This window comes from Podarcis gaigeae, assembly GCF_964106915.1.
Source record: "Podarcis gaigeae genome assembly, chromosome: Z".
NCBI lineage: Eukaryota > Metazoa > Chordata > Lepidosauria > Squamata > Lacertidae > Podarcis > Podarcis gaigeae.
The window spans coordinates 2,668,212-2,681,006 of record NC_139691.1 but is presented as its reverse complement, the minus strand read 5'-3'; the positions used below and the strand labels follow the sequence as shown (position 1 = coordinate 2,681,006).

Below are 12,795 nucleotides of genomic sequence, written 5' to 3'. Positions count from 1 at the left end.
GTTGCAGAGCTTTGTCGCACTGCACCTTCCGCTGTCCTCCGAACTTTGCAAAACGCATCCATGCAGATGCCTCCGTTTGCATAATTTATCTGGGTTGCAGAAACTGTGTGCAGGATTTCTGCCTGCTCTTTCCATCCATCCACAAGCTTGCCCTGACTTATGAGGTCACACAGCAGCCTCCAGCCTTCCCTCCCATCACACCCGGCCTCCTGCTGCCCCCTGCCAGCTCCAGAGGTGAGCGCATTGCTCCACAGGAAGACAGGAAGTCAAACATTGATCCCTCTGTCTGTTTTGCTTACACTGACTGGAAGCAATAGCTCTCCAGCGTTTCAGAACAGTCTTTACCCAGCCCTAACTGGAGATGCAGGGACGCGGGTGGCGCTGTGGGTTAAACCACAGAGCCTAGGACTTGACGATCAGAAGGTCGGCGGTTCGAATCCCTGCGAGCTCCCGTTGCTCAGTCCCTGCTCCTGCCAACCTAGCAGTTTGAAAGCACATCAAAGTGCAAGTAGATAAATAGGTACCGCTCCGGCGGGAAGGTAAACGGTGTTTCCGTGTGCTGCTCTGGTTCGCCAGAAGCAGCTTAGTCATGCTGGCCACATGACCCGGAAGCTGTACGCCGGCTCCCTCGGCCAGTAAAGGGAGATGAGCGCCGCAACCCCAGAGTCGGTCACGACTGGACCTAATGGTCAGGGGTCCCTTTACCTTTGCCTACCTGGAGATGCCAGTGGGGAATTGTACCTTGGGGCCCTTCTGCATTAAAAGCATCTTCTGTATACCATTCAGCTATGGTTGTCACCCACAAAATGGACCAAGATTGAGCCCTTGTGCTTCCAAGTAACAGGCTGATGTGGCAGCATCCAATGAAGTTGCCTCTTCCCACCAGTACTATTTTTCTAGAAAAAGAGGTGGTGGAACTCATCTTTACCGCCTCCCTTGTTTTCTTACAATGGCAATGGTGCTCACCTGAGAGGTGCTGGAACTGATTTCCATTGAGTTACGGCTGAAAAACCCTTCCTTCCTTCCACCAAGACAAGCCCTTTGACCTATCTGGGTCTCCTGGGTCGCAGACAGGGGTCTTTCCCAGACCTGGGGATTACACCGGGTTCCTTCTGCATGCCAAGCAGGTGCTTCGCTGCTTCGCCACAGCTCTCCCCCGCCCTGGTATCACAAGCATAATGTCACCACTGCCCTTAGCGCCTCCCTGCCTCTTGCTTCTCCATGCCACCCTCACGACTGTCCTTGAGAGAGGCTGGGCTCTGCATTTCAATAAGGTGCTTGGCTTGCGGCAGAAACACCTTCCAGACTTCCTCTCTACCTTGCTTTCGTTTCAGGCGGCAAGCAAAAATTGCAGAGTGATTTTGCCTCCTTTAGGAAGAGCCACCCACCCATGGAACAAGGATAATGAGGCAAAATGAGTTAGATTTGAGAAACTAATGATTTCCTCCCTCCTCACTGCACTAATTGAATTTTGGCCTGGCAAACTAATACCTGTATTAAAAAAAAAACTTTATTAATAAATAAAACACACATAACAGCGTGGGCTTCATTACAGTATACATTTTATTGGGGCTTCCCCGCCCATTGCATAATGTGCCTAATCTATGTGGTGCCTGGGCATGTGAAAGAGCTCCCCTCCCCTCTCCTGTGGTGTTGTTTCGGATTTTCCATTGTACACCCAAGAGTTATAGAATTGCAGAGTTGGAAGGGAACCCGAGGGTCATCTAGCCCAACCCGTGAAGGGATCAATTTATATTTCTGTTTCTCCCCCACTATTTCTTTCCCCCTGGCTTAAGTGCCAGCTGCCACATTCCCACATCAAATTGTGATTTTAAAGGTGAATATTTGGGCAAGGTACTATTTTCATCTCGGTATGTATTTTGTGTGTGCAGCTTCCCCTCATCTACACTTCTTTTTTGTATACTGTTGTTGGCTGGTTAGAGCATTTCTTGTGATGATAGGATGGTTTTGCCTTTGTCAAAAATATCTTACAGTCTTGATGTCGGGCAAGATACAATCCACATATTTCCTTATAAACCAAATTCCAAAGCTTTTTGACTAAAACACAATCCCAATATAAGTTAAAGTGTGTATATTATTGATCAAAACCACACACGCAAAAGTGGTAACTTTGTTGAAAACATAATGGATCAATGGATCATAGAATTGTAGAGTTGGAAGGGACCCCAGGGGTCATCTAGTCCAACCCCCTGCAATGCAGGAAACACAGCTAAACCACCCATGACAGGTGGCCATCCGCCCACTGCTTTAAAACCTCCAAGGATGGCAAGTCTACAACTTCCCAAGAGACTCCATTCCCTGTCGTACAACCCTTACTGTCAGAAAACTCCTCTTGATGTTTAGTCGGAATCTCCTTTCTTTTAACTTGAAGCCATGGGTTCGAGTCCTACCCTCCACCAGCAGGAGAAAACATGCTTGCTGCATGTGACAGCCCTTGAGATATTTGAAGATGGTGCAGAGGCTAGAGCAGTGTGGGGGCCATGTTTTTCAGGCCCGAAGGCCAGATTAATTTCTGGGCAGCCTCCCTGGGGCCACCTGCCAGGGGTAGGTGGGGCCAGAGGCAATAGTGGGTGGGGTGATAGATGCCGTTTCCCTGCTAGTCACCCCTCTCTGTCCTCCATCCACAGAAGCTTTAATGGACCCAATCCAGCCAGGCATGAAAAGTTCAAAGGGGCCCATGAAGAGACTCGAGTTCCAGGTAGACAGAGCAGGAGGGCTGCATTTGGGGCCCTGGGGCCTGAGGTTCCCCACACCTGGGTTAGAGTGTCCAGCTAGGACTGGGGAGGTCCAGGTCCACAACCCTCAGTTACGAAATCACTGCGAGACCCTCAGACATTAATTCACCCAGCCTTAATCCACCTCACAGCTCGTTTGTTCATTCATTCACTGGCCACCCATTGGCCATGTGGGTTTGGGGGTCTTGTTCTCAGGTTCCCACCAGCTCTCCTTTTGTGCCAGCCTCATGATTTGCTACATCATGACCCCAGAACCTGACTCCTCCTTCGTTAAGCATCTGATCAGCTGTCTGCTTCATTTCCCCAAGCTGGGACACGCAGTGGTTTGATATTTGATTTGATTTATTGTATTCCCCTTGCCGCTATTCATTCTAAGAAATCCCAAAGTGGCTTACAAACAATAGCTAACAGTAGCATGGCAGAGCATAGCAGAACATCACAAACGCAGCATAAATCATATGGAATAATTAACAAATCATCAGTGAAGCAATTACAAGCCTTAAAACACTGTTAACAAAGCAGCAACTGAAGAAATAAACTAAGCGTCAGAATTAAAGGAAAAGTCGTGTTGTATGGTTGACAAATCAATACAGCATTAATAATCTATAAAACGATATTAACAACGTTAACAAAATAGCAGGCAAAATGTAAGATAAGCACTGGTAAAGTTATACACACTCTGTTCGGCTCATTAAAATACACATCCAGGGAAGCAACTCCCTTCTGAAGTCCATCTAGCTCTCTTATCCCAAGCATACTGGGGAGTTAATCATTCCCTGTGAGAGCAGAGCCTCTCCATTCAGAGGCATTCTACCCCTGATGCTGCAGGCAAACAACAAGAGAGAGTTGTCCCCTTTATTCCTTCCTTCTGAGCTTCCTAGAAGCAGCTGGCCGGTTGTTGCTGGACCCTATGAATTGTGCTTCAGTACATTAGGGCAGTTCTGAGTTGTGATGGTATAATTAGCAGGGCCATCTAGGCCCATCCACTTCTCAACATAGGACAATGTAGGTTAAGTAAACTATGGTTAAGTAAACTATGCGAGTATCTGGAGTTAAATTGACGGATATAATAAGGCATAAATCTAAAACTATGGTACAGAAATGATGGGAATGCTTAAATGAATATTTACACAAACAGGGATCAAACACGAAAGTTTGGTTGTGCTTAGACTAACCTGGTGAAGAAGACAAAGAATACAAAGATTAGATGGACTACGAAAGAATTTAAGGAAAGGAAGTGACTGAAGAACAGATGTAAAGGTGAAATAGATAACCAAGAGACGTGTGGTGAATGCGGTGGAAGTCTTTTATAATATTTTAACTAGGATTTAAATATTGTAATGTTTGAAGTATGAATTTGGAATAATTGATTATGGAAAGTATTTTTTCTTTTCATTTTTTTCTTGTTTCTTTTATCTTTTGCCTTTCTTCTTTTCTAGTTTGCATTCTGGAAAATTGTGTAGATAAAATGTTTTTATGTATGGTTATGTATTGTTTCTATTTCTTTTTTTTTCTATTCATTTTTTCTGTAACATTTAATTTTATTTTTTTTAAGGACAATGTAGGGCAGGGTCTTACAAGGACGGCACATGGCACAGAGATACGTGGCTCCTAAGGTTGGGTCACCTTGCAAGAAACTCTCTCTTCTTTCCTCTCTTCCAGGTGACGACGTCATCCGGGAGCAAATGCTTTTCCTGCCGCTCTGCAGCAGAGCGGGACAAGTGGATGGAGAATCTGCGCCGTGCTGTGCACCCGAACAAGGTACCAGCTAAGCAGCAGCTTCACGCAGCACATAGTTAAACTGTAGAACTTCAGGACACAGTGGTGGTCATCAACTTGCTTGGCTTTAAAAGAGGGTTGGGCAATCCTACAGAATCTCCAGTGGCAGAGAGTTCCACAGGACTGGGCCGAGAACACCATAAAATTCCTGATTCTTGTTGCTGTCAAATGAGCCTTGCCATCTAGGGGAGCGAACAATGATGCTCCTGTGAATGATAATTATTATTATTGTTGTTGTGAATGATAATTATTATTATTGTTGTTGTTGTTGTTGTTGTTGTTGTTGTTATTATTATTATTATTTTATATATACCCCGCCCTCCCCAGCTAAGACTGAGCTCGGGTGGCTAACACTGAATATAAATACAGTAAAAACATTTTTTAAAAAAACAGTTGATTAAAATATAAGTTAGAATACGTACAGTTTAAAATTCAGCTTAAAATGCAGCCTCATTTTAGTTGTAGCCTATAGATCAAAGCCATAAGGGGAGAAAATGTCAAATATTCACCGGGGCCAACTATCCATGCTGGTCCTACATGGACCAGCAAAAAGAGCTGAGGGGAAATTTATATACTAAATCCCGTATGAAGGGTTCCACCAAAAAATAAAAATAAAAATGAGTGGGGGGTTAGACTGAGTCCAGCCCAAAGGCCAGGCAGAACAGCTCCATCTTGCAGGCGCTCCGAAAAGATGTCAATTCCTGCAGGGCCCTGATCTCCTGCGGTAGGGCGTTCCACCAGGCCGGGGCCAGAGCTGAAAAGGCCCTGGCCTTGGGTGAGGCCAATCTGACCTCCTTGGGGCTCAGGACTTCCAAAATGTTGCTATTTGTGGACCTTAAGGTCCTCCGCGGGGCATACCAGGAGAGGCGGTCCCGTAAGTTACTTCCTCTTGTTCTTTTTTAAAAAGGTGAGTTTTGGCAATTGTTTCGTTCATGGATCATGCATAAATTTAACTTTCATAAAGTTTCCCCTGGGGGAGAGTTGTGGGATTCAATATGCAATGAGCCAGCCTTTACCATCCCCTTGTCCCTGAATGTTCTGCGCTGCAACTCCCACCAGACCCAACCAGCTTGGCCATAGGCTGAGATAATTATTGTTGTCAAAGGCACCAAGGCTTGGGCAACTTTCTGCCCCACAAGAAGGTCCTCCCTCTCACCTGCCCACCATTTTTTGCTCATGCAAATCCTTAAGTATGACCTCCCACGCATTTATAGGCATTGCCTTTTCTTTCAAAACTCTGCCCCTTTTAAAGAGGGTGGGTTTTTGCTTGCTGGCTGGGGGGCTGGGTCTGTGTTTATGCATTTGCGGTCCCTGGTACCTGATGTGAAAAGCCAGCAGTACTATCCCATTGCTCAAACCCAGTGGAGAAATTGTGGCACAGCGGAGGGAACACCTGCAGAACAGTTTTCTTTAGTCTACAATTTGTTCTCTTTTCTCTTAGGGCGCTCCCCCCCCCCTCCCCACACCTTTCCCTTTAATTTTGAGGCTCTCCTGGCTGCCAAATTGGAAGCGGTGAAATAGGTTTTTTAGAAAGTGAAGCATGTGTAGTTTGGGGGGGGGGAGGACAGAGAGAGAGAGAGACAGGTTCTCAGCCCTCCTTTCTTCTTGCAAATTGGTGCCAGCGAGAGAAGAAATCATAGTGATATTTGGGGAACGAGCATAAGCGGGGGTTATTATGCAAATTCCCAAGAGCCAGTAATTTCCTTAAAAGTTAAAAAATGTAATTAAGGATTGGTTTTCTCTTCTAGCACGTTGCAAATAATGAAGCCGTTCGTTCTTCCAATTCTCACAGCGGGTAATTGCTTCCCCCACCCCCCCAACACACCCTCCACACGCTGGAAGTCCTTCTTCACGCAGCACGTAGTTAAACTATGGAACCCATAGTTGCAGTGATGGCCACAAACCTGGATGGCTTTAAAAAAGAATTGGACAAGTTAATGGATGAGGAGAGGGCTATTGATGGCTGGCAGTCACCACGGCTTGGCTCTGCCTCTACAGTGGGAGGCAGCACTGCTTCTGAATACCAGATGCTAGAAACCACAGGAGGGGGAAAGTGTGGCTCTTGTGCTCAGGTCCTGGTTTGCACTGGGGGCCACTGTGAGAACAGGGTGCTGGACTAGATGGGGCCCCTTTGGCCTGATCCATCAGGCTCTCATAATAATCATAATCATAATAATCATAATAATCATAATTTATTATTTATACCCCGCTCATCTGGCTGGGCTTCCCTAGCCACTCTGGGCGGCTGCCAACAAAATATTAAAATACAGTAATGGATCAAACATTAAATGCTTCCCTAAACAGGGCTGACTTCAGATGTCTGGTAGTTGTTGTTCTCTTTGATATCTGGTGGGAGGGCGTTCCACAGGGCGGGTGCCACCACCGAGAAGGCCCTCTGCCTGGTTCCCTGCTTCTCGCAGGGAGGGAACCACCAGAAGGCCCTCGGAGCTGGACCTCAGTGTCCGAGCAGAACGATGGGGGTGGAGACCCTCCTTCGGGTATACTGGACCGAGGCCGTTTAGGGCTTTAAAGGTCAGCACCAAGACTTTGAATTGTGCTCGGAAACGTCCTGGGAGCCTTATGCTCTTACCGCACATCCTTGCTCTCTTCTTGACTGTGTTTCCCCCCTCCCCCTTGCATCTCTTCTCTAGGACAACAGCCGGCGGGTGGAGAATATGCTCAAGGTGTGGATTATCGAAGCCAAAGACTTGCCGGCCAAGAAGAAGTACCTGTGCGAACTCTGCCTGGACGAGGTCCTCTACGCACGGACCACATGCAAGTTGAAAACAGACAATGTCTTCTGGGGGGAGCACTTTGAGTTCAACAACCTTCCATCCCTGAGGGGCATCACAGTCCACCTGTACAAGGAGACCGACAAGAAGAAGAAGAAGGACAAGACCAACTTCATTGGGCTGGTCAGCATCCCAGCGGGGTCTGTCACGGGCCGGCAGTTTGTGGAGAAGTGGTACCCGGTGGTGACACCCAACCCCAGCAAGGGCAAGTCTGGGGGCCCCATGATCCGCATCAAGTCGCGCTACCAAAGCATGAGCATCCTCCCCATGGAAATGTACAAGGAGTTTGCTGAGTACATCACCAACAACTACATGGTCCTCTGCTCAGTTCTGGAGCCAGTTCTGAGTGTGAAGAACAAGGAGGAGATGGCCTCAGCCCTCGTCCACATCCTGCAGAGCACAGGGAAGGCCAAGGTAAGGCTCTCATGCGCTTATGCTCGGAGACGAGCTTGAGGTTCTCGTGCGCATTCATCAACCCCACATGTGCTGCAGCTGGACGTCTGAGGCTGTGATCCACCTTGAGTTTGGGGGTCTTGCCAACAGTTGTTTAGCCCCCGTCTTCCACTTACACCAGTGGTTCCCAAAGTGGGCAGTGGGATTACCTAGGGGGCGTGCTGAGAGGCAAGGGGACAGCAGTTGGGGGGGGCAGAGGTATAAACAACTATCACACTTCAAAAACTGGTATTACTGGACCAGATTCATCAGTTTTGTGGAATTAGTTAAACTACATAGTTTGAATTGGATTTTGAATAAATGTGCAATTAACTGTTTACTGTTTTGAATTTTGTTATTACTATTTTCCTTTGTGGGTCGCACAAAGCGCTATTCTGAATTAGGCTTTTTGTAGGGTAGGGGGCACTGAGAGTGAGTTTATGGAACCAAGGGGGTGGGGACTGAAAAAGTTTGGGAACCACCAGCTCTCACTGTTCTGTGGTGTGGTGCCTTGTGAACCCTCCTTTCAGTGGGTACTAATTAGATCATGGGTGGCTTAGACCATCTGTAGCCCCTGAGATGTTCTTGGACTCCAACTCCCATCAGCCCAGCCAGCATGTCCAGTGGTCAGAAGGAGTTGCTGAGGAGTTATTCCTGAAGCAATTCTGGACGTACTTCCAGAAAGCCATGCTTGTGGGAACTGTATGTTTCCACAATGGCAGAGTGGTACAAAAAGGCATCATTCTGGGTTACGCAATGCTACCCATTTTAAATTGCAATACTGGATTAGGAATTGTTTTATGCTGCTGCCTTTAATCTAAGCTTCTTTCTTTTAGACATTGGCTTTAAAAGGAGATTCTGTTGTAAGCTGTCTTGGGAAAACTCCCATTTGCAAGGAGTCATGTACAGTCATACCTCGGGTTACAGACGCTTCAGGTTGTGTTTTTTCGGGTTGCGGACCACCGAAACCCGGAAGTATTGGAACAGGTTACTTCTGGGTTTTGGCGGTCGTGCATGCACAGAAGCGCTAAATTGAGCTTTGTGCATGCATAGATGCACCGCTGCGGGTTGCGGACGCTGCGGGTTACAAACTTTCATTCTGCACGGATCATGTTCGCAACCCGAGCATCCACTGTACATTTTTAAATGCATTTGGGATGGGTTCAGGTAGACTTCCACCAAGCCTCCCTTCTCCTTCAGTTCAGTGGCACAGCACCTGCTGTGGCATGCAGAAGGCCCCGGGTTCAAATCTCAAGTTTTTGAAACCTCCAGATTTGAAGCCCCCAGTACAGATCTTCTCATGGATGGGGATGATTTCTTTCTCTGCCCAAGACCCTGGACAGACTGCTGGGTCAGAGAGAGGACCCATAACTCAGTGGAAGATTGCAAGGTGCCTTTGGCATGCAGGAAGCCATGGGTCCAAGGTATGGCGACTTTGGGGATATGAGCAGGCCAGGGGGGCTAAAAACCACCCGCCTGCTTGAGACCCTGGGGAACTTCTGCTAGTCAAGACAAGGCAACACTGACTGAGCATGTTGGCTGACAGGTGTGGTTCTCTGTAAGGCACCTCTGAGGGTGGAGCTGGGCTGGTGGGTCACGTGCAGAGTGCACACCCTCTGCATGCAGTGAAGGCCCCCAGGGTCCATCTGCAGTGACTGTAGGGATGGGGAACCAGTGACCTTCCAGATGTGGTTGGCCTGTGACTCCCATCATCCTTGCTGGCTGCGGCTGATGGAGAGTTGGGTTCCAGCCACATCTGGAAGGCCACAGGCTCTCCACCCCTGAGATAAAGGAAGAACACCTGCTGGTCAAAGATGATACATAGCCCAGCATTGCTCAGCTGGTAGAACATGAGTCACTTAGTCTCAGGGATGTGCTGTCAAACTCCACGTTGGGCAGAAGATTCCTGCGTTGCAGAGGGTTGGACTAGATGACCCTCATTGTCCCTTCCAGCTCTACAATTCTATGATTCCACAGCAATGCTGATCTAGGTATAAACAGCCTCAATAAAAGGCACCTCCCTTTGCCTGTGTATACCGGTACATTAACCTCACAACTGGTTACTTCAGTCTTCCTTGCATCCACTAAAATAGGGCACACACCGGGGACCATAGGACTATCTGTTTTCTACCCAGAAATTTATGGCCAAAAAGGATCCAAGTTTTAAGAAGGCTCCCTTCTGGTCGCTTGGGGGCAAAATTTGCTCACCACACACAAGTGGCTGCTTACAAACCATTTCCCTCCCTTTCCACTTGTGTCTGTGTCTTCTCACTTTGTGAGCCTGCAGGCAAGGACTGTTTTTCTTCAATGTCCTTTGGGTTCTCTTGCCCCATTTCCGCCTAGTGCTTTTGAGGGTGGGTGTTACACTAAGGGTATCTCTCCCGCCTATATTCCTGGTGATGAAGTACCGTATTTTTTGCTCTCTAAGACTCACTTTTTCCCTCCTAAAAAGTAAGGGGAAATGTGTGTGCATCTTAGGGAGCGAATGCAGGCTGTACAGCTATCCCAGAAGCCAGAACAGCAAGAGGGATTGCTGCTTTCACTGTGCAGCAATCCCTCTTGCTGTTCTGGCTTCTGAGATTCAGAATATTTTTTTCCTCTTGTTTTCCTTCTCCCAAAACTAGGTGCCTCTTGTGGTCTGGTGCGTCTTATAGAGCAAAAAATACGGTATCTTTTGAAATGCACCTATCTCTTTTGCATGCTTTCTCTCATAGTGCACTTTTATGAATGCATGTATTTTGTCCTAAATTCTGGTTCATTGGCTGGGATGTGGGTCCATTTCCTACTAGCTGCTATTTCTCTGCTTCCCATTGGGGCACCTCATTAACCACCGTGAGATGGTCTCTTGTGGGTTTTCTAAAGGGTCACCATGAAAAGCAGCCGGGGGGAGAGGGCCTGGCTTTGGCACCTCCCTTATTACCCAGCTTTCCTGGCTGCATGGAAATCACATTGAGGCTCCCCCATGAGCCCCTGAAAACGAGTACCAGTAGCGTGAGGCGTCTGCAACTGCGGGAGAACCATGTTGTTGTTGCTGTTGTTTACATTTAATAATAATAATAATAATAATAATAATAATAATAATACATTTATTTATTTATACCCCTCCCCAGCCGAGACTGGGCTCAGGGCGGCTAACACCGAATATAAATACAGTGGTACCTCAGTTTAAGAACTCAATTTGTTCTGGAGGTCCATTCTTAACCTGAAACCATTCTTAACCTGAGGTACCCTTTAGCTAATGGGGCCTCCCGCTGCCGCCGCGCCGCCTCATCCTGGGGTAAAGTTCTTAACCCGAGGTACTATTTCTGGGTTAGCGGAGTCTGTAACCTGAAGCGTCTGTAACCCAAGGTACCACTGTACAGTTAAAACATTTTTTTAAAAACCCCCCAAAAAGATGATTATAATATAAGTTAGAATACAGCTTAAAATGCAGCCTCGTTTTAGTGGTAGCCTATAGATCAAAGCCATAAGGGGAGAAAATGTCAAATATTCACCAGGGCCAACTATCCATGCTGGTCCTATATGGGCCAGCAAAAGGAGCTGAGGGAAAATGTATATACGAAATCCCATATGAGGGGTTCCATTAAAAAAAAAAATGAGAGGGGGGGGGGTTAGACTGAGTCCAGCCCAAAGGCCAGACAGAACAGCTCCATCTTTCAGGCCCTGCGGAAAGATGTCAAATCCCGCAGGGCCCTGATCTCCTTCGGTAGGGCGTTCCACCAGACCGGGGCCAGAGCTGAAAAGGTCCTGGCCCTGGTTGAGGCCAATCTGACCTTCTTGGGACTCGGGACTCCAAAGTGTTGTTATTTATGGGCCTTAAGGTCCTCCGCGGGGCAGACCAGGAGAGGCGGTCCCATAGGAGTTTCTGGGTCACTTTCAAGGGCAGCCCTGCGTAGAGCGAATTACAGTAATCAAGCCTGGGGTGACCATCACGTGGATCACTGTGGCCAGATCTGGGCGGGAAAGGTAAGGGACCAACTGCTTTATACGGTGGAGATGAAAAAATGCCGCCTTTCCTCCAAGGAGCTCAAGATGGCTTAAATAGTTCTCCCCATTTAATCCCCACTGCAACCCTATGGGGTTGGTTAAGCTGAAAGGCACAACTATCCCAAGGTCACCAAGTGATCTTCGTTCATGGCCCAGTGGGGATTTGAACCTAGATCTCACTGAGGTCCTTGTTTGATGCTAAATGCTACACCACAGTGGCTCTCTCACACAGGCTCCACATCGCAAGGAAGCCCACTGACCCTCCATCCCGGAGTGTTGACCACGTACCAGCCTGTCCACGGATTTGCTGAGCCACATGCCCATGGCTGCTGCCACGTGGTTTTACAGTGGAAGACAGGAGTGCCCGGCGTGCTCTGGTCCACGGGGTCACGAACCATCACTGCTGACACTTCCTTCCCTATCCACCCAAATAGACAAATCTGTTTGTTTGTTTGTTTTTGTTTCTACAACAGCAGTTAGTCCAGCTAGTTATGAGCTCTGTCTTCCTCTGGGCAATAATTAGGTTGTTTGAAGAGGGTGCAAGCCGGTGAGTGGCCGCTCCAGAGATAAGTGTGAGTGCCTCTCCTCTACGCATCCTGATCCATGCTGTGTTGCACACGAGGAAGAACATCTGAGCATCCCTCGCAGAGCCGTTTCAACTCCTAATTAGAGTAATAATAAAATAATAATAAATTTTTATTTATACCTCGCCCTTCCCAGCTCAAAAACCGGGCTCAGAGCAGCTAACAACAAACTTAAAACACTTTAAAACAATTATAAAAGCAGCATAAAATACAGTATAAAAAACATGAATAACAATAAAATTCAAAAATCAAAGATCAATTAGATAAACCCCAGGGCTAGCTGGCTGAATACTTGGGCCAGCGAGGAGTCCAGGGGAGAATTAGCTGTGGGGTCTCAGAGCGGGTGAGCTTCATAAAAGGGGAGGGGGAGGGAAGAGAAGGGAAGGGAAATAAAAGATCAGGCTGAATTCAAATTAAAGGCTGGGCAGAATAGCTCTGTTTTACAGGCCCGACATAAGGAGGTTA

General features: G+C 47.5%; 1 protein-coding gene across 13 annotated transcripts in view; it reads left to right on the top strand.

The window, feature by feature from the left end:
- Positions 1-12,795, top strand: part of DAB2IP (DAB2 interacting protein) — a 306,469-nt gene that overhangs the window by 245,394 nt on the left and 48,280 nt on the right. For all 13 annotated transcript variants that reach the window (XM_083721659.1, XM_083721656.1, XM_083721658.1 and 10 more), the window contains 2 exons: positions 4,419-4,517; positions 7,187-7,741. In XM_083721659.1, coding sequence (XP_083577785.1) covers positions 4,419-4,517; positions 7,187-7,741 — 654 coding nt within the window. The remainder of the gene's footprint in view (positions 1-4,418; positions 4,518-7,186; positions 7,742-12,795) is intronic.